Here is a 19,131-nt window from a genome sequence, read left to right as displayed (position 1 = left end):
ACTGCAGATGCCCGTATTGCGACGGCGCCCCCCTGACTTTGTGCTTCAATCTGCTTGGACAATTAGTTTTCTATCATTCGTCTCACTCTTTGTTTCCTTCGTTTCCTGTTCTCTCGTCTTGCGCGTCTCGCATTAGCTTGCCTGCATGTCTTATATTATATCAGCGTGGGACACGCCTTTATTCAAACAGGGCAGGCTACAGCAGGTACCTTATCTTCCGGGAAGCACTGCTTAGCTGCTTAATGTCCTTTATCCGGCCTGGATAGCACAGGACAGAGGCTCAAGCCCAACCATACCTTCTGACTTGATTCCAAATTTGACCAGATGGCGATGCACTACCTGCCTGGCTGGTTTCCGTACCACGATATGGCCATATTAACGAACAAATAGCGCAATATGCGGTAAAACGTGCTCACTATCTGATTTATCCCGGCTTAAAATAGCTATAGCGGCTACAAAGAATGACCATCCCAATCTAACTCCGACCTAGACGAAACCGCCTAGCTGCGTGGCAGTGATGATTCCCACACCACGACATAAAGTACTTCAGCGTGGGGACAAGGCGTCAAGCGCAACAACACCCAACATGCCGCCACTCCTCTACCTATACAGAGTGGCACTGGTGACGTTGATCAGAACAGATATCACAGGGTCTATCCCCAATCACAGCATAATATCACCTTTGATGATAAATACTGACTAGCAGAGCGGCGATTCTTATACCACATGGAAATAGAAATAGGTCGGGACAAGTTCAAGATAAGAATTATCCATTCTTGATATTCTTTACCTCTGCGCTTCAATTACGAATATGTAACCAGCAAGAACGGGATGATAATTTCTGAAGTGACTACTACTGTGACGAAATGCTGGCTAGCCGAATGGCTGGTTGGGTAGCTAGTTAGTAGGCCACCATATGAATCATCCTCACTGGGATGAAGTATCAAGTTCTAACCACATTCCTGATCCCGCATCTTTTATCTCTACACTTCATGGCAAACCAAAAAAAGGGCCACCAGCAAGGATGCAACCCCAATGCCAATCGCAAGCTAACTACGGCCTTGTCGAATGACCGTCTGTCTGGTCATCTGATTTCTCTCGATAGGAGATGCAATGGCTGTTGAGAGGAGGATGGATATCATGCTAGGAATGAGAGAGGATTCGTGGCTTTTTAAAAAAAACTATAACTGGTGAATTTCTTCATTTATCTGGGAGATAACAGCTATGCCTAAGCTTTAGGCTAAGCTCATGATGAGGAAGACACACGGTGTTTGCCTACTCGTCGTTAGGGGAGGAGAATAGTTACAGTAGCCGTAGCCGTTCAACGATGACAAGTCCTACTGGTGGTGGCTAAGCGCGAAGCAAGCGGATGTTGTTTGCTTCGACATGACAGATGCAATAACAGTCCTAAAGTAGTTAGCCGAGTCTCTATTGTGTGCTAAATACACCGATTTACTCGGATGGTACGCGGAGACCTTCTTCGTTGACTAGGAGGGGGGGGAGGAAGACGAGGATATCGTGATATTCAATGAGGATGTTCGCCGAGCGATTAATGAGGCATTCAAACATCTATCCTCTGCCTTTGTACAGACGGTAGTGGTTTGAGTCAGGTGAATTATGTTGCTTTTGTGAGAAGAGTACGTCCCGCGTGTCCTATGACTCACTACTATAGAAATATCATGGTGGTACCTTTGGAGGGTATAGCCCAGACTGAACCTCTTATAATTCTCTATCATAGATTGGCCGTGTCCCACTTCGATCTATCTGCTTGTACATAATCAATCTCATGAGACTAGTAAATATGCAGTCATTTATCATATCATTCAGGACAAGTAGCTGGACTATCTAAATGCATTGCAAGTCATACCGCGCTAACTAGGCAAGCCCCAAATCCATAACATACAAAATATCCATCAAACCAACGATAAATCTAACGATCGACATCAAATGCCGAAAGACTACGCCTCCGACCAGGCTGATAACTCCCCTTCCCCTGATGCGCCAGCGACAACATAGTCCGACGAACATGCATCACAGTAATAGCAATAGCCAGGGAATTCCACACGTCCTGACCGCGTTCAGACAAGTCAAACTGAGAGATGAACCGACCATCTTCTTCGCCGTTACCGATCTCTCGAGGATCAGTACTATGGGTCAAGATGGCGACGATGGGGCCGCAGATGATGAATCCAGTAAGAAGGGGAAATTTAATGTCCTCCAGTATTTTCGCCTCCTTCTTGTCTGGAGCGTTGTTGATTGTCACGCCGAGTTCTTCTTGGTGTCGCCGGGTAAGCTTTTGGAGCTTTGTGTTCATCTTCCGGACGGCTTTGATAGTCTTTTCGTCTTTCTTCTGAGCATATATCACATGAACTGGCAGTGCATCTTGCATAGTGTCTAACTCGACGTCAAAGAGAGCCCAGTGGATGTATTTCTGGATTGCTTGCTTGATCAAGGGTTCGGGTTGTTGGTGTAGAATGTCACAGTCGCGGACACGGCCACCGACGGCAAACAGACATGTCAAGGCTTTGATAGCTGGATAACCATTAGCATCTGTCTCATAACGCAGTACGTTCTATGAAAGCTCACCGTAGAGATTCGAGCTTCGAGTGACGTCGATAATTGGCTTGTCACTCGCCTCGGAGCTCCTAGGATATAAAGATTCTGGCAGTGTCGGAAAGTCATATCGCCAGCTTCTGGGGACAACCGGCTCAAAGCCGCGCATTGCAAGGCGAAAGAACAAATCTTTTTCTTCCTCATTGAAGAGACCCTTTGGCACATTGATTGCGCTGGCCCAGCGCTTGGCTCTTTCTACTGAAAAGTCAAAGACGATGCCTGTCTTCTCAGTATGATGGATGGGTCGGTCTTGATACTCTTCGTTATCATCCTCGGTCAAATAGGCTGGGTTTGCATTTTCGGCCTCGATCGACTTCATCGGAGTCGCCTCCGGTTCGGAAATCAAAGTTTCACCTGGAACGTACTCCTCATTTTCCTTTTTCGGAGTCTTCTTCGGAACATGGCGAGCATGAGGGAGCGCAGACGAAGCGGTTCCAACCTTGGTTGTACTTTTCTTTCGAAGAGTATCCGGCGTTGGATACAGGATCGCACCTAGACCCGTCGTTCCATTATCAATTTGTGGGAACTGAGTCACCCCCTGTTGATACACAGGATCGATTTGAGCAGACGGCGTAACGGGGAACTCTGTTTCTATCGGCTTCTCAGGAGTCAGATGGCGGGCATCGACAGACGATACTAATGCAGAGTTTGGTATCACCCTTCTCTTCTTGGGAGCCCTGGCGGTTGCTTCATTGTCCTGACTGCTATCACCATCATCCTCTTTCCCTGGCATGTATGTAGCATCCACACCAGGTTTCCTCTTTCTGTTCTTCTTCGCAACCCTGTCGATGAGCTCACTGGGATCAATCTCATTTGAATCTGGGTTGAAAGTGTCATCTTCATCGTCATCTTTCCCCGGAATGTATGTAGCATCTATATCCCTCCTCTTCTTTCTAGCTCTTTTACCATCCTCGATCTTCAGCTCATTTGGATCAACCTCATCCGCATCCGAAACAAACTCTTCCACATCCTCCTCGACCTTAATATGCTCCTGAATGTAATCCGGATCCTGCTCTGTCGGCACCGGCCCGCTACAATTGGCAGGAGAGTTCCTCGGAGATACTGATCGCGCACGAACAGTCATATATGCGTTACTTTCTGAAGTATGAAGCAAAGAGGCAAGACTGTCACCGGTGCTATTACGTCGTTTTGTCGCTCCTTGCAACACGGTGGATACTTTCTTAACGAATCCACTTCGGACAACAAAGCGATCACTATGCAAAGGCAAGGATGGCGAAACGAATGAAGAGGTCAGATCAGTCGATAAGAGACTCTTGAACCCGGACGAATCAAGCTCCGTAAGATTTATGTCGGGGTCGGTGTCAGGGGTTAGTGATGTTGGTCCAGTGATATTCTGAGGTGGAAGTGAGGAGAGTAGCTCGAAGAGGAGTTGAGAAGAAGACATGATGTCTTTGTCCTAGATAATCAACGCTTCTGTAAGAAGGGCCTCATTCGACGATGCTTTGTGGAGCTGGAGACGAGTGTTGGACAAAGAGGGACAGAACAAACAGAAGAGGGGATCCGTTTGGGAGACCGAGACAACACACTGGTCTGGGGACAACAATGGACCACCCTGAAACTTGGGAGAAGGAAGACTGCAGTCACTGAGTGTGACAAAGGACGGGTTAGTGCCTTCCCTCCGCATCTTGACTTTCGCAACTGAGTTGACAAAGAAATCTAGATCATGTCACTCCAGAGAGCAGCTCTACATATATATGCTATTCCAGATGCATTCTTTCACTCGTCAGTTCCGCGTCTTCCATTCAGTCATACAGCATTAAACAGTGAGTCGAGAGAAACGCTGAAGCAGAATTACATTCCAGGAACGGGGACTCGCCCGCAAAACAACAGGAATTAAAAACAGCCTAAGATGCTGAAGACATATAAGAAAAAATACTCCCCAATCAACCCCTCATTCCACATTCACAAATGCCATCATAGCGCTAACACCAGCTCTCAAAACTCTTATGGGTATGTGGGAATCCTTTGAGCGCAAATATGCCGAGCTGCCGGCATCAAGAATTCCGAGAATCAGATCGTGCCAATGTTGACATGAGGTAACGACTAAACAACAGAAAGCCCGGACGACATTCAAGACGACGCAATTACGCAAAGTCCGCGGTGTACGAGAAGCCGCGGAACTCTTCCTGCATTGCCTGGGAGAGGACTGGATACTGAGTTAGCGGGGAAGACAGGCTGACAGGGAAATCTATTGATCTCTTACCTGATTGCACGGGTGTAAGGACAGGAGTGACGCTGGTGAACTCCTGGTCGAAGTTGCTAGTATCGGTAGGGCTGCTAATTTGTGGCAAGAACGGCGGGGGCACCCGCTTGTGGTAGATGTCATCCCAGTTGATGTTCCTGAAGAACGCATGAGACATGACTTCTTGGGCATCGGTAGGTCCGGAGCCAAGACGCAGTTCCGGCTCACGGGTGAGGAGCTTCTGGAGAATCGAGACCGAATCGCGAGGCATATGGATGGGGTATAGGGGCTCATCGGCAAGAATAGCATCGTATATTTCGTCCTCATCTTCACCACGGAATGGAGACTGCTGAAGAAGCATCTGGTAAATGAGGACACCGAATGCCCACCAATCAACAGCACGGCCGTATCTCTTGTCCAGAAGAATCTTTGAAAGCATAAGTACTGAGTAAACACGAATCACAAGAAATGTACTCACCTCCGGCGCCATGAATTCTGGAGTTCCACAGAACGTGCTCGTGGTCGCACCATACCACATGTTCTCCTTGCAAAGACCGTAATCAGCAACCTTAATGTGACCGTCCAGGGTCAACATGATGTTGTCGAGCTTCAAATCACGGTAAATGACACCGTTCTCGTGGAAATACTTGAGTGCTAGCAGGACCTCCGCAGCGTAGAACCTAGAATCATCAGCAACTCTACTATCTTCTGATCACCGTGTCCGTCTATAACTTACTGTGCCCGCTTGAGACCAAACTGGCCGCGCTGAATATGCAACATCAGATCACCACCGCTAATGTATTCCATGACGAAGTAAACGCGCGTCTCAGTCTGGAAACAGGCGTGAAGGTTCAGCAAGAAGGGGTGACGCTCCTTGTTCGCGATCATGAAGACTCGCTTCTCGGACTTTGTGCTTTCTACTTCGTCATTCTCGATGATGAACTCCTTCTTCAGCACCTTGATAGCGTAAAGCCTCTTGGTGCTCTTTGTTTCTGCCAGCATGACCTTTCCGAAGTTACCCTTACCCAGAACCGCCAGGAAATTGAAGTGGTCCAATCCAATCCGGACCTTTGGCTGCTGAGGAGCCTCAGGAGGCTGCTGTGAAACCATTTGCATAGCCGGCTGCTGTGCAGGCATGCCATACGCGGCTGGAGCTGCATGCTGTATCGCTTGAGGCGGCATGCCTTGCGGCGCATTGGCGTACGGCTCGTACGCCTTGGGGTCATAGGTAGGCAGCTGCGGCTGCATCGGGCGATTCTGCTCCACTGTACATTACGAGTCAGTATTCGATCCAATATTTGAGGCCACTGGGCACTAGAACGAACCTGGCATTTGCTGGGGCGAGGGCATTCCCGTCGCGACAGTGGCAGCAGCCACAGCCGCACTCGACGACGTTCTCGGGGGCATCTGCTGCCTTGCAGCGGCCGTCGGGGACTGGGGAGGCATGTACGAGTTGGTAGCTGCGCTCACAGCTTCAGCGGAAGGCTGGCGCTGAGGTGCTCCGTACGGGCTCTCGACAGGCTTCTGCGGGTAGGCCATAGCCGCACTGTCCTGAGGGCCCTGGGGTGTGCCGCTGGGCCGCAGGGTGCGGCCGCTAAGACCAGAGCTTACAGAGGCGGTCTTGTTATGGTTCTTGGTGCGGATCAGGGTCTCCAAGATTTGGTTGGCCGCCTCCATGGACATACCACAGAAATCAGGCACCAGATGTGTACAATGCGAGTGACAAGTAAGACCACACTCTGCAAACAGTTAGTATACGTCGTCACTGTAGGTCCCTTAGGGATTCTTTGAAGAGTCCAAATACCTGTACATCGCTTGGCGTTCTTCCGCCCAAAGGGAAGCAGATAACCACAGTGACAGCACCAGTTGGCGGAAATGTTGGAGAAACCCTCGAAGCGATGCGGAATGCGGTGGTTGATCTTTTCTTCGTCGGGATCGGTCTCATAGTTTGCTTTGCTGATACACTTGGTGACAACCTTCGGGTAGCACTTCTTGTGGCAAGTGTACTTGCAGTCGGCGCACTGCATACCGGCAGCGTACTTGAGGAAGTCGCCGCAGAGGGCGCAACGCATGATGTTGTAGAACTGCTGGGTGACGAACTTGTGGCCCTGCTTCTCGTGAACCTCCTCCTTCTTCTGACGAACTGCACCCTGACGGTTGAGACCGATATCGAATGGCCGGCGGTCCTTCAATTGCTTGGCTACAGGCTGCGTCAGTACAATCGGAGTGCAACATTTGACCAAACCTACCGAAACTCATTGACAGGTAGATACGACCAACTGGCTCCAGCGCGAACCACGAATCGATCATGACCTGGTTCCCAGCAGGCGCTCCGGCATTTCCATCTCCGTAGCCCTGACTCGGCGCCGCACCAGGGCCCCCAGGCCCTGATGGGTGAGCAGAGCCTGCCCCCCCAGCGGTATCCGGTCGTCCCTGCGCACCTCCATGCTCCATCTTATCTGCAGAAACCCAGCCCGATGCGTTGAACTCAGACTCGATCTTCTTACGACGCATCTCTTCCGCGATGTCGGAAATGCGCACCCAGAGCATGCCAATCGGCGTAGGTCGGTCACCAGACTTATCGTAGACCGTAAGCTCGATCTCGTTTGCCTTGTCGATATCGATGTTGAATGTTTCGTCCTGCCACCTGTCGATGCGTGTCGCTTTTGTCCGAGCCTTGATGGTATCCTCCACCTTCAGCACAATGAACGTCTCGGGACCTCTGGAGAATCTCGAGCTAGCGGCATGGTCTACGTCCTTGACGGCATGAATGCGGAGGGTCAGTAGACCCGTAAGCGGCTTGCGCAAATTGGGGGTGCTTAAACTCTCATCTAGGAAGACGATATTAGCACGTTGGAAAACATGGCATGACAGGGAAAGCGAAGGGAAGCCTCAATGGCAGGATTACATACCATCGGGAGTATCTGTCGATTCAATGTCGACGTGGAGATCTTCATATCGCTTAAGGGCCTGCTTCAGCAACTGAATCTTCTGGTTACTCTCAATCCGCCGGCCTTCGGCATCCGCACGGCTCTTCCGATCACCCTCATCCTGATATAAGCGAACCATCTTCTCGATACCCGCCTTGTACTGCTTCTCCACACTCAGTTTGAACTCGAGCTGTGACAGCATGAGCTGGATCTTGGGTCCAAGATATTGGGTGTCATATTTGATCAGGTCTGGACAGGGTCGACGTCAGTCCGAGAAGAGCTAATGCAACAGAGAGCGACCTGAGCTCCAGCAGCTGCAGAACAGTACATACCAAGCTTTGTGTAATTGGGCCGGGCCTTGGGCACGGGAGCGAAAGGTCGCGGGTCTGCATATGGGGCCCCTGACGGCATAGAACCAGCACCACCGTGCGGGTAGGCTCCGGAAGCATCACCATATTCCTCGTTACCCCCATAACCCGGGCCGTAGTCCTTCTGAGGAGGAACGGGACCAGCCTCAGGATTAGGCGGGAGACGCTTATCGGTGGGAGAGCCACCACCCTCGTGCTCCATGCGACGGAGCTGCAGCTCCCGCATCTTCTCCTCCAGGTAGGCGATGTTCTTTCGGCCATCGCGGATGTTCGCATCGACTCGCTGTTGCACTAGGGGATTATCGGTCGATTGTCGCATATTCGAGGCGGCGGTGATGAGAGCCTTTTCCCGCTCGATCTTGCGGTAGACCGAGGCGATGAGATCGTCCCCGTCCATGGTGTGAGGCGTTGTCCGCGGACAATGGGAAAATCGAGGGGAATGGAACGGGATCGACGCAATGCGACCGGGGGGTGCGGGTTGGGAGGAGGTGGGGTGTGGTCCCTTATGAATACGTAAAAGAAGAAGGGGGAAAAAGGGACGGGGGGAAGAAGAAAGAAAGTAGAGGAAGTAGCTAGATAAGTTGCAGGGGAAGGGTGGGGAGAGTGAGGAAGAGAGAGAGACAGGGAAGGGGGAGGGGAGAGGAGGGGGGGGGGAAGAGGGATGAGGATGGGAAATGGCCGACGATCGGGGGAAGGAAGTTTGTTGTGGTGGTGAGGTTACGGAGAAGAAGGCAGAAAGAAGAAAAGCAACAGCAACAGCAACAGGCGTCGCGGGGCTCTTGTTGACAGTTAGTTGCAGGGAGGGGGAATCCGATCGATCGCGACGACGGGATGTCAGGTCAAGTCAGCTCAAAGGCAGGCAAGGCAAGAAAGTCCAGCAGGGTTTAAGCCACTCGGAAAACGTGAGACAAATTGGGCCCGTGGCGATGGACTTTGACGGCTCAGACCCTCTTCTCTCGTGGTGTCTAAATTCCACCTGTGGCTGAGGCAGTGGATTTATGGGAAACGAGGAACGGGAGGGAATCCCAGTACCAACTGGAGTATTCGGTTTCACTACGAAGAGAAGAAGAGAAAAAAAGAAGAAGAATAGTAGAAGGTAGGAAAAGAAGAAGAAAACTGACTACAAATCTGCGTTCATCTTCGTTTTATTATGTTTTTCCTGTTCAATCCTTTCTGTTTCCTTACCGCCCGCCATAGTCACTCACACTCACACTCACATTCACGTTTCTGCTCCTTCAGGCAAGCAGTCGCGGGTTCGGAATGCGATGGACTTGGTAACGGATCAGGCAAAAAAAAAAAGTCAATCCGCATTGCTGTTCTTTCCCCATAATTGATGGACTGATCTCTGGATCGACCATCGGGGCAACAACACGGCCGGGAATGATGCAATTAAATCAACCTTCCTTCTTGCCCTACTGACTGACTGACTGACTAGGGGCTTGTTCCGCACAGGGTCTCTGGCCATCCATGGATGATTTGTTTCATCTTGCACGGAGAATAATTAGTATTTGCCAGAGGAACACCCAAAGTCAACCCCAACAACAACTAGTCCTTCAGCCCAGGCACGCAATTCGGGCCCAATCATCCGATCTTTCTTCTCGGGTGATGCGAGATAAACTACCGTTAAACTATAACGTCGTGTTCCCTGTCTTTTCGGGCCCCCTCCTACCATCAACCCTGCCGTGGTGTTGATGGACTTGGCCTGATCTTCCTTCCTGCGTGCCCACCTTCGGGTGTGTCCACTTATTGACCGTTTCCTCTCACCTGCCTTTTTCTAAAAAGAAAAATTTTCAAACTAAAAAAAGGCAAAAAAGGCACTAAATTGTTTGTTTCCATGGCTGCTGCTGGGTTCCTCCCCCATCAAAGTATTGTCTCCCACTTGGCAACCGAGATCTATGATCCCCTTAAACCCACAGCCACAGTCGCCGTGAATGACGTCTACAACAGGGTCGAGGTCCACCTTCCCCTCCCCTCCTCCTGTCGCCTGGATGAGGGGTTTGCTGGGGGATTCTACCGCCCCTTGCTTCAACGCACTTCCAAGTCTGCACCAGGCTGGTTGCAGGTCATGTGCCGTCGGATCATCCGTCGATGGCTGCCTTACTAGCCTAGAGTCCTGCGATTGGAGAGGAAGATGCACCTGGAGAGAGAGACACGAAGACCCCGCGAAAAAAGAAATGGGAAAGGCAACAAGTGAACAGCCCCAAACAACAGAAAAGAGAGAACATCCCCGAGCGGTAGGGAAGAGTTACGGGGATCAGAAGCGAAGGGGAAAGCACACTACAATGAACTTTTTTGACTTGAAGCGTGACGCCGGATGACAAATTGTGACTGCACCCTGCAGGATGACGAACAGTTTTACTCGGATCTCTTCGACATACGAGGAAGAGACAGCCACCCCACGAGCATTACACCGTACAGTCCAATGCATATCGGATGCAAGACGTACGTGCTCACCGTTTGAGCTAGAAGCCCGGTGAAGAATGGCGACACAGCTCCCCCGCTGCTTCCCATGGCACTGATAATGCTCAGACTGGACGTCTGCATCGAGCGCGGCAGTAGCTTGCTGAACACTACCGTGGCGCAAGGATACACTGGTCCCAGTAGCAGGCCCACTACGGCCACGGCCACGGCGTCCCCGATGATGTTGGGAATGAACCAAGTCATGAGCTGGAAGGCAACTGATCCGAGCACCAGTAGGATGACGGATAGCTTCTCCCCGACTAGGTGGGCGGGATGCGACAGGACGAACCGTCCAACAGTAATGCCAGCCCAGAACCCGGCACTAACGTAGCCAACCCGTGAGGGGTCCCCATGACGATAACTGATGAGGAACGAGACAACCCAGCCGGAAATCGACACTTCTGCCCCTTGGTAGGCGAAGATGAATAGAGCCCCAAGGAGAGTGGGTCGACTCTTCAGTGCTTGCTTCAGAAGGTGTGGTCTGGCCGCTTGGGTTGGGCCAGGCGTTTGCTGAGAAGTGGTACGGTGGAGCGCCGTCAATAACTGTGTTGGGAAGTCCTTTTCATATTTCTGGAACGCCCAAGCGGAGAACACCAGGTTGATCAGCGACATGGCGAGGTTGATACTGTAGAAGTAGGACCATTGGACCCCATGAGATGCCAAAGCCGTCGCCACAAGTGGTGCTATGATGCCGCCCAAGCCATAAGCACCATGGAGACCACCCAAGGCTGCAGTGCTATTCACAAGGTTCGCGCAAAAGACATTATTCAAGGCTAGGTTGATGGCCATGCCGAGGCCTAATAGAAAGAAACTGGCCACGACGGCAGGGAAGGGTGGCTTGCAGATGATGATGACATAACCAGCGGTTATCAAGCTTGTAGACAAAGAATAAGTCTTCGACCGGCCAAGCTTCATTTCCAGCGCATGAACCAAAGGGGCAGCAAGAATGAATCCCAACGCATTCGTTACAAAGATCAGCGACACGATAGCATATCCAATATTGTAGTCTTTCTCCATGTAGGGGATGAGGGCCCCAGGTGCGCTGTCATTCAATCCCCCGGCGAAGTTCATCAAGCAGGCACTCAACAGCCGCCATTTAGTCATTGGTGGACTCTGTATTGCGGGAATGGAGTCCACAGCTTCCTCTCCCGGCGAAGTGGGATGGCTCTCCAACTCACCAGGGCTCACGGGTGTCTGCGAACCCAGGGTCTGCTGAGAGGAGATATCAGCGGTCTGTTGACTGCGTCGCTGAAGGCCTTCTAGTTCATGGTCCGATGGAGCATAAGCAATCCCTTGCTTATCCTTGCGCACCGCCGCCGCAGGACTCGTTATTAATGGTGGGCTCTGGATGTCCACAAGAGTGCCCAAAGCTGAGAGCGACATCTTCAGTGGCGTATCCAATGAAGAGGAGATGTTCCTAAGAGGTTTGTAGTACGAAATATGTCCGAGACCCCAGGATAAACGATTCTTTTAGGGAGGTTTGGGGATCCCCAACGTGTCGGGGTCATTATTAATATCCATGGAGGTGAATTAGCTTGAGCGGAATATCACTCCGCGAACCCCACCAGTGAGCGAAGTTCAAAGAGATAAAAGCCGGAAGCCAATCAGACACATGCAAGTTTCACGATATGATACATCCACTCCAAATGCCGGCAGAAGGGCCCAAAAACACGAGGTCAAGTGGTCTAGATGCCCGCCTTAGGCCAGACATTGTGCAGGGAAACTGACTCGCCAGGAAAGACCTTGATTCGATGGATTGTGCAGTGCACTGTGTAGCCAACTAAGATGCCACATTCCTAACAACCGATGGACATGAGCACGGCCGTAAGTAGATAGTACTGGAGCTCTACTCCGTAGATGGCGGAGATGAGGAGAGAAGAGAGAGAGCGAGATTGGCAAAGAAGCGGATGGGGGACCCACACTCCCCACCGGGGATTTTCTGCCGCCCGAATTTCTTCATTCGAGTAAAACTCTCCGCAGTCGACGGTTTCTCGCATTTTGCTCACACTTTCTTCAGTCTTTGGTGTTCATCCCAGTTTAGATCGACACTACTTCCCGCTGAACCACTTGCGTATACGTTAGAAATGGGTCCCCCTAGGCGCAAGGTTCTCGCTACGGCGGAAGAGACCATGTTCCCGCCGGATGAGCTGTCTCAGGGCCATCTAATTGCCCGGGCTATCAAGGCGACCGGAAACAACATCTACTCGGTGGAACTTCCCTCGAAAGAGTCGGTTTTGGTGGAGCTCCCTGCCCGCTTCCGATCGACCATCTGGATCAAGCGGGGTTCCTACGTGGTGATCGATACCAATGCTCTCGAGGGCCGCGACAACAAGCTCAAGGGAGAAATAGTCAACATCGTCCGTGATGAGAAAGCGTGGCGCAAAGCCCCGTTTTGGTGAGTGGATCCCTCAATCGCGGTGCCTGGGGCTACTACTGATCCCTCTGCAGGCCAAAGGAGTTCGCTAAGCAAGCTGCTGTTGTCGCCGACGACTCGGACGAAGAGGATGAGTCCAATGTCGGCAAGATGCCCTCTTCCGATGAGTCGGATGCTTGATTGGCATCTTGATTGATCCTTTAGGCGTCCGAACCTATCGCATGGGCAATGGACTACCTGACAGAGCAGTCTTACTTATTCAGGGATTCTCATGGGTACAAGACTGATTGCGATTATCGATGCACCTGTCACAGCCCGATCTCGACACTGGCCGGGTGTCACTTCTATTGGTTATGCTCTTTACCGCTAGGGTTCGAACGCATGGTATAAAAGGCGCTGGCACTATTCGCAAGGACGCCGAAACTCTGGATAGCAAGTGAGAGGACAACAATGATGGAACTGAGGTTGGTGCTGGGGAATGTGTTCCAAGCCCACTCTTGCATAGCCCAGATAAGGTACAGCAAGATTGGATGAAACCCTGCGCGCCAGAGGAGGAAGGGTGTCGCCCAGGAGAGGTAGGCGAAGAATTGGTAATGAAGGGACCTTGCGCACAACAAGCCAACTGTCAGAGACGAAAGCATCACGCTCATGATGTAGGATTTGGGGAGGGACACTGTGCGATGTCGACCCGCTAGCAGATTCCGGATGAACGCAGGCAAGCTAGACCTGGAGTATCTCAGCCAACCAGTGACGGCAAAAGCGCCTAGCAGCACAATGTGGACGGCCAGCAATGCCAGGGAAAAGCTCTTAGATAAGAATACTTCTTCGCCGACAAATCTCCAATTGACTGTCCATTTGAACATGAACTGTCTGGTTAGCTCGAACGCCCGCGAGAGATACCCCGCCGGGTTGTTTTGTAGGAACGGTATCGCGAGTAAAACCTGTAGCTCAAATGTCAGACTAGTCTTCACACAACTTGCCTTTGGCCGACCCTACAGCCTCATGGGAACCTACCTGGACAAGCACCGCCTGAACCCCCAGCCCCACGCTAGGACCAAGCGACAGACTAAGCACCGTGACCACAGCAATAGCCGGGGCCAGCAGCAACAGTGTCATCTTAATCGCAACACCAGTAGACCACACTGCGACCGCAGCCGTCCACTTCCGATTCATGAATAACAGAATGGCAACCCACATCGCCAGCGCCGCCAAGCCATCATTGAACAGCCGCAGGACATAAACGCTGTGAAGTCTCTTGGAAAGGACCAGCAGCGGAAGCAAGTACGGCGGAGCACCCGACTGTCTATAACAGCACAGCACAACCACCAGTGTGATCAAGTAGAGCACAGCAAATAGTATCTGACCGAAGAAAATATCGCGCCCCTCATCGGTGAGATGGTAGAGGGCCGTATAACTGTATACATGGGCGGCCGGGTAGACAAGGGGACCGGTGGATCCTTTGATGAGAGTATAATCGCGTTCTCCTGACAAGTAAAGCGATATTTGTTGCATGTACGTGGTCCAGTCAATCTCGGTATCTGTGGACAACAGCAACGGGGCTAGGTTAGTGGCATTGCTTCACTTGTCGCAAAAGGGTGTGAACGGAGCTTAGCTGTAGCCTTACAGGGCACTTTCCAGATGATCAGCGCGCAGAGAAAAGCGTCACCCAGGACCAGAAGCGGAGCCATCCATTTTGTGTGTCGGGGATTGAAACATAAATCGCGAATTAGGCGCATCCAGTCCATCTTGCATGCGGTTGTTGAACCAGCTACTTTCTTCTACAGCTGTAGATGTCGGGTGGCCTCTTCGTGCCAGACAGCCAATGAGAGCTGTCCCGTTTGGGATTAGCGTTCATGGACACACACAGACCGCGCGGCCGCATGTCTGCAGAACAGGTGGGTTCGTTACCATAGAAGTTGAGGCGAATTGTGCATCAATTGAGAGTTGTATTTAATCGCATATGCATAATCATATAGTAGACAGTTTTTGTAAGTACACTATCGATACAAAGATGGGTATATTGCTGCCATGGGCCGGATTTGGTGCCCGGCCGAAAATTTCCGAAGCCAACCTCCGTCGAAGCCAACACGACTGCTTCATGGCTTATTTCGTGATATAATCCACAGTTCCTTCACGCTGTACATGCTCAAAGCCTATTTTAGCCTTGATTGAGTCCTCCTTGCTTTCCAATTGTCGGTTACCGACCCTCTCCAACCTGTTGTGCCTGTGTCGTCGTTGATGTCGAAATACCTCCACTACTCGTAAAACCCAGCAATTCGCCCAGAATCCCTCGAGGCTTGGGAACAGGACACTCGTGGCCTGCCTTGGCCAATCTCTGTGCTTCTTCTTCCAATTGTAGGAACGTAGACACCTCTTCATCGGCTGCAGGCTGCGTCTGGCCGAGCGGATTGCCATCCTGGCCAAGGAGTTCTTCGTCTTTCCGACGTCGTCTGCGGATTCTCTGGATAGGTTGCCCATCTGCCGACATTATCATCTCAGAATCGGCGAATGTGCGACGCGGGGCGGGACAGGGAAAGACATGTGGTAGGCCGACGACGACCAAGGAAGCCAGGAGCGTCCCGGCGAAGAGGGAGGACGTTGACCGTGACCGGGGATGTAGATGCGGCGGCATGTTGAAATATGGATGTGAGCAATTAAGGGGAAGATTTATGCGGAGCGGAGGGTGACGGTAACGACGATGCGTTGACTAGGCGGCGGGCATGCGTTAGTTTCGGTGTAAAAGAACAATGCAAAAGAAAGGAATGGTCAAACCTTGTAGCAACCAAAGCACAAAAACTTAATGACAGGCAAGGTAGGACGCCCCAATCATAGCATGGCCTCACCAATGGATAGCGGGGGGGGGGGGGGCGGCGCGATAGAAGGACGACCGGGGAAGCCGGGGAGGGGAGAGAAGTTATGATGGGGAGACTGGATTGGGAAGGGAACTGAGGCAGCGAATTCAGGCTACTAATTTCCCGAAATGAACAGATTCGGTCTAGTCTTGGCGATCAGATCTAATCTTATCTTTGGCGCTTGTGATTGGCGAGGAAGGACAGCGGCGAGGTGCAAACTGGAAACTGAAGGGAAACCGCCTGAGCTGCCATCGCCCACCTCTCTCACCTCTGCCTCCACTCTTCTGCCCCCTCCCCTCCCTCCTCCCATCTCGCCCGTTCTCGCTCTGCTTCAGTCGAGCACTGCATTAGACGAGAAAATGAGCGTTCTGTTTTTCTGCGCTTAGCGGTTCTCTCCTTCATCCATCGTGCGCCCCTCCCCACCGGCATTGACTCAACTGCCTCCTCCATTCTTCTGCCGTCAGGACCCACCCTCCCTGCTCCCTGCTCCAACTCAGCTGCTCATTCCGATTATCTCCTGCTGCGCTCGAGCACCATGAGCGACCTTGACCGGTATTCCCTCCCTTCCCGCCCCTCTTACCCTCTTCCTCTCCCCTTAGACCAAGATAGGCTAACCTCCCGCTTTTCGTCGCGTAGGGCGATCGCGCAATTACGCGCTTGCCGTTTGATACCCGAAGCCCAGGTCCGCGAACTCTGCTACAAGGCGCGCGAGCTCCTAATCGAAGAAGGAAACGTAGTCTGCGTCGACGCGCCCGTCACAATCTGCGGCGACATTCATGGCCAGTTCCATGACTTGATGGAACTGTTCCGCGTGGGCGGCGACGTCCCGGACACCAACTACCTATTCATGGGCGACTTCGTCGATCGCGGATTCTACTCCCTCGAATCTTTCCTCCTCCTTCTCTGCCTCAAAGTCCGATACCCCGACCGCATCACCTTGATACGTGGCAATCACGAGTCGCGCCAAATCACCACCGTCTACGGATTCTACGATGAGTGCATCCGCAAATACGGCAGCGCCAACGTCTGGCGATACTGCTGCGAGGTCTTCGACTACCTTGCGCTCGGGGCCCTCGTCTTAGGCGCCAGCTCAGAGCTCGAGCCCACCGGCCCCAGCATGGATACTACCCAATCCACCATGCCGATCGATGACGAACTCGAGACCGAAATCCTTAACTCCAGAGGCGAAGTCACTATGAGCACCTACCGACCCCGCCCGCAATCCTCCTCCGACCCATCATCCATCTCCCCACCCCGCGACATCTCCGCCACATCCAACCAAGCCCCCTTCCGCTCCGGCGCTGCCGGTACAAGCGCCTCCGGCGACGCCGGCGGAAGCTATGGCAGCCGCACGGGAGCCGTGCTCTGCGTGCACGGCGGCCTCTCCCCGGCCATCGACACCGTCGACAAGATTCGCCTGATTGACCGAAAACAGGAAGTGCCACACGAAGGCGCCATGTGCGACCTGCTCTGGTCCGACCCGGACGAGATCGACGGCTGGGGCCTCAGTCCCCGCGGCGCGGGGTTCCTCTTCGGCGGCGACATCGTCAAACGCTTCAACTACCGAAACGACCTATCACTGATCGCGCGCGCGCATCAACTCGTCATGGAAGGGTACAAGGAGATGTTCGACGGCGGGATCGTAACGGTCTGGTCCGCACCTAACTACTGCTACCGGTGCGGCAACGTCGCCGCTATCCTGGAACTAGGCGAAGATACAAGCAACGGTGGCACCGTCGCCCGAAGCAATGGCGACTACGGAAGGAGTAATGGTATCCTGGGATCGACCAATAAACCGGCCGTCCGCAGTCCCGGGAGACGGTATAGGGTGTTTGAGGCCGCGGCGCAGGATACCAGAGGCATGCCTGCTAAGAAGCCTGTTGCTGATTATTTCCTGTGATACCATTTGCCGTACGAACGAATGCATTTTTTTTTCATGCCCTTCTATCTTCTACATCTGTTCTGCTTATGTGTCTTTGTCTGTGTTTGCGCCTCCTATGTATGCATCCCAGCCGTTCGTCCTCCCGTCCTCATCCTCGCATCTCCTATCTATATAGGCTGGCCTGTGCATGAACTTGACTTGCTTCTACTTTACTTTTTCTTCGTTCTGTTTCACTCAACTATGATATCAAGTCGTAGTTGTTTCGTGCTTGTTGGTGGGTACCGCCGTTTACTGGAGACTTAACTTGAACGTGATGATACTTGCATGCTTGCTTGCATTTGACATACAGATTCGAAGAATTCATCTTTCTTGCTTTCTTTTCTATTTATCTACTGTTGTGTTTGTGTTTTTCTTGCGGGCAAATGGATTGACAGACGGTCTTTGTATGTGTGTGTATGTGCATCATCCATCCCTGTTAGCATTTGGGTTATGATTGCTTCTTTTTTGTCCTTTGATTTAAGTGTTTGATCGGGGTGAACGAATTCATTTGGTTGAGGTTTTTGTACACTTTTCACTGGATTAGGTAGCTATGGGTAGGTAGGTATACTTCGGGTTTTTATGCTGGTTGGGTTTGGGCATCCGAGGTTACTACTACTTAACCTGATGCCCTCCCGGACGAGTGAGGGGCCCTTGGGGAGATTTCAATGTAGGTAGGATCAACGCTAATCCTGTTGTATTGATTTTTTTTTTTTTTTTTTTTCCTTTCTCTATGTAAGTTGAACTGCGAGTTTTAATAAATCGCCCGAAAGGGTATGGTATGATGTCCATCTCCAAATGAACTATACTAGAAGCCTAAAATGGAAACCCGTATGCCAGCATCCACGGATGATCCAGATATCCAGGAAAGGCGAAGCAGATAGCACAAGACAAACATTAGTTCAGGCACATATGCCAAACTTATCGTAACATCGTGATCAATTTTTGATCTAAAAGCACCACGTGGCGCAACTTGTGTTGCCAAGGACTGCAACAGCATCATCGCCCTTCAATTGTCCCAGCAATCACACGCCGCTGTAGCCAGGCATGTCCGGGTGCTGCCCTGGATTAGCACTCCCTGGAGGGGCCCCAAACCTCATTGTTGGGGTTGGTCGAGAGCTATTCTCGGCTCCTGATGTCTGCCCAACGTTGGCGTAATGGTTTCCGAACCGCATATCGGATTCTCTCCCAGATATACTAGGGTTCCATCCTGGTACCCAATGATCCATTCCGAAAGTCATGGCGCTCGGTTCACGAGACCACCAGTCTTGACTCTCTTCTACAAGGTTTTCCGGTCCATCAAAGGGCGTTATAGGAGACGATGTTGTGGTTGCAGGAATGTTCTGCCCAGTGGTGAATGCGCGAATCTGTTCTTCGTCTGGCCCATACCAGACCTCTTGTTGGGCCACCGGA

The 19,131-nt window shown here is 51.8% G+C and overlaps 8 protein-coding genes across 8 annotated transcripts; 3 read left to right on the top strand and 5 right to left on the bottom strand.

Moving 5' to 3' along the window:
* Positions 1–1,803: 1,803 nt before the first annotated feature.
* BDQ94DRAFT_177660 (uncharacterized protein) lies at positions 1,804–4,157 on the bottom strand. The gene is made up of 2 exons (XM_026772965.1): positions 2,587–4,157; positions 1,804–2,532 (listed from the first exon to the last, which is right to left on the bottom strand). Exons 1-2 carry the CDS (start codon positions 4,016–4,018, stop codon positions 1,931–1,933), a joined length of 2,034 nt encoding a protein of 677 aa, XP_026627863.1. The 5' UTR covers positions 4,019–4,157; the 3' UTR covers positions 1,804–1,930.
* Positions 4,158–4,594: 437 nt separating this feature from the next.
* pkcA (protein kinase c) lies at positions 4,595–8,732 on the bottom strand. The gene is made up of 7 exons (XM_026769060.1): positions 8,079–8,732; positions 7,729–7,995; positions 7,066–7,647; positions 6,621–7,016; positions 6,142–6,555; positions 5,553–6,081; positions 4,595–5,496 (listed from the first exon to the last, which is right to left on the bottom strand). The coding sequence occupies exons 1-7, from the start codon at positions 8,509–8,511 to the stop codon at positions 4,719–4,721; spliced, it is 3,399 nt and encodes a 1,132-aa protein (XP_026627862.1). The 5' UTR covers positions 8,512–8,732; the 3' UTR covers positions 4,595–4,718.
* Positions 8,733–9,019: 287 nt separating this feature from the next.
* Positions 9,020–9,544, top strand: BDQ94DRAFT_140992 (uncharacterized protein). The gene is made up of 2 exons (XM_026765731.1): positions 9,020–9,367; positions 9,415–9,544. Exons 1-2 carry the CDS (start codon positions 9,265–9,267, stop codon positions 9,531–9,533), a joined length of 222 nt encoding a protein of 73 aa, XP_026627861.1. The 5' UTR covers positions 9,020–9,264; the 3' UTR covers positions 9,534–9,544.
* A 925-nt stretch (positions 9,545–10,469) lies between these two features.
* BDQ94DRAFT_169149 (putative MFS efflux transporter) lies at positions 10,470–11,957 on the bottom strand (the record flags this gene model as incomplete). The annotated part of the gene is made up of 1 exon (XM_026771228.1): positions 10,470–11,957. The coding sequence occupies one exon, from the start codon at positions 11,955–11,957 to the stop codon at positions 10,470–10,472; it is 1,488 nt and encodes a 495-aa protein (XP_026627860.1).
* Positions 11,958–12,505: 548 nt separating this feature from the next.
* BDQ94DRAFT_15913 (putative eukaryotic translation initiation factor eIF1a-like protein) lies at positions 12,506–13,210 on the top strand. Its single transcript, XM_026769039.1, has 2 exons — positions 12,506–12,969; positions 13,023–13,210. Exons 1-2 carry the CDS (start codon positions 12,659–12,661, stop codon positions 13,126–13,128), a joined length of 417 nt encoding a protein of 138 aa, XP_026627859.1. The 5' UTR covers positions 12,506–12,658; the 3' UTR covers positions 13,129–13,210.
* Positions 13,211–13,292: 82 nt separating this feature from the next.
* On the bottom strand, positions 13,293–14,693 carry alg3 (dolichyl-P-Man:Man(5)GlcNAc(2)-PP-dolichol alpha-1,3-mannosyltransferase; the record flags this gene model as incomplete). The annotated part of the gene is made up of 3 exons (XM_026771227.1): positions 13,293–13,889; positions 13,963–14,486; positions 14,573–14,693. The coding sequence occupies 3 exons, from the start codon at positions 14,691–14,693 to the stop codon at positions 13,293–13,295; spliced, it is 1,242 nt and encodes a 413-aa protein (XP_026627858.1).
* A 413-nt stretch (positions 14,694–15,106) lies between these two features.
* On the bottom strand, positions 15,107–15,804 carry BDQ94DRAFT_15905 (uncharacterized protein). The gene is made up of 2 exons (XM_026769031.1): positions 15,721–15,804; positions 15,107–15,655 (listed from the first exon to the last, which is right to left on the bottom strand). The coding sequence occupies exon 2, from the start codon at positions 15,578–15,580 to the stop codon at positions 15,146–15,148; it is 435 nt and encodes a 144-aa protein (XP_026627857.1). The 5' UTR covers positions 15,581–15,655; positions 15,721–15,804; the 3' UTR covers positions 15,107–15,145.
* Positions 15,805–16,074: 270 nt separating this feature from the next.
* BDQ94DRAFT_15901 (serine/threonine-protein phosphatase) lies at positions 16,075–17,848 on the top strand. The gene is made up of 2 exons (XM_026769028.1): positions 16,075–16,352; positions 16,437–17,848. Exons 1-2 carry the CDS (start codon positions 16,336–16,338, stop codon positions 17,698–17,700), a joined length of 1,281 nt encoding a protein of 426 aa, XP_026627856.1. The 5' UTR covers positions 16,075–16,335; the 3' UTR covers positions 17,701–17,848.
* Positions 17,849–19,131: the final 1,283 nt, after the last annotated feature.

The sequence above is a fragment of the Aspergillus welwitschiae genome (assembly GCF_003344945.1).
Source record: "Aspergillus welwitschiae strain CBS 139.54b unplaced genomic scaffold BDQ94scaffold_11, whole genome shotgun sequence".
NCBI classification, from domain to species: domain Eukaryota; kingdom Fungi; phylum Ascomycota; class Eurotiomycetes; order Eurotiales; family Aspergillaceae; genus Aspergillus; species Aspergillus welwitschiae.
The sequence above is the reverse complement of the archived record's forward strand: the minus strand, read 5'-3'. Positions and strand labels throughout refer to the sequence as shown.

Excerpts from the sequence above, each read along its gene's own strand:
- BDQ94DRAFT_177660 (XM_026772965.1), bottom strand. The coding sequence starts at position 4,018 with ATGTCTTCTTCTCAACTCCTCTTCGAGCTACTCTCCTCACTTCCACCT. Across the intron at positions 2,533-2,586 it reads TCGAAGCTCGAATCTCTACG|CTATCAAAGCCTTGACATGT; the intron begins GTGAGCTTTCAT and ends ATGGTTATCCAG.
- pkcA (XM_026769060.1), bottom strand. The coding sequence starts at position 8,511 with ATGGACGGGGACGATCTCATCGCCTCGGTCTACCGCAAGATCGAGCGG. Across the intron at positions 7,996-8,078 it reads GCCCAATTACACAAAGCTTG|ACCTGATCAAATATGACACC; the intron begins GTATGTACTGTT and ends GACCCTGTCCAG. Across the intron at positions 7,648-7,728 it reads ATCGACAGATACTCCCGATG|ATGAGAGTTTAAGCACCCCC; the intron begins GTATGTAATCCT and ends TCGTCTTCCTAG.
- BDQ94DRAFT_140992 (XM_026765731.1), top strand. The coding sequence starts at position 9,265 with ATGTTTTTCCTGTTCAATCCTTTCTGTTTCCTTACCGCCCGCCATAGT. Across the intron at positions 9,368-9,414 it reads CTTCAGGCAAGCAGTCGCGG|TCAATCCGCATTGCTGTTCT; the intron begins GTTCGGAATGCG and ends AAAAAAAAAAAG.
- BDQ94DRAFT_15913 (XM_026769039.1), top strand. The coding sequence starts at position 12,659 with ATGGGTCCCCCTAGGCGCAAGGTTCTCGCTACGGCGGAAGAGACCATG. Across the intron at positions 12,970-13,022 it reads TGGCGCAAAGCCCCGTTTTG|GCCAAAGGAGTTCGCTAAGC; the intron begins GTGAGTGGATCC and ends ATCCCTCTGCAG.
- BDQ94DRAFT_15905 (XM_026769031.1), bottom strand. The coding sequence starts at position 15,580 with ATGCCGCCGCATCTACATCCCCGGTCACGGTCAACGTCCTCCCTCTTC.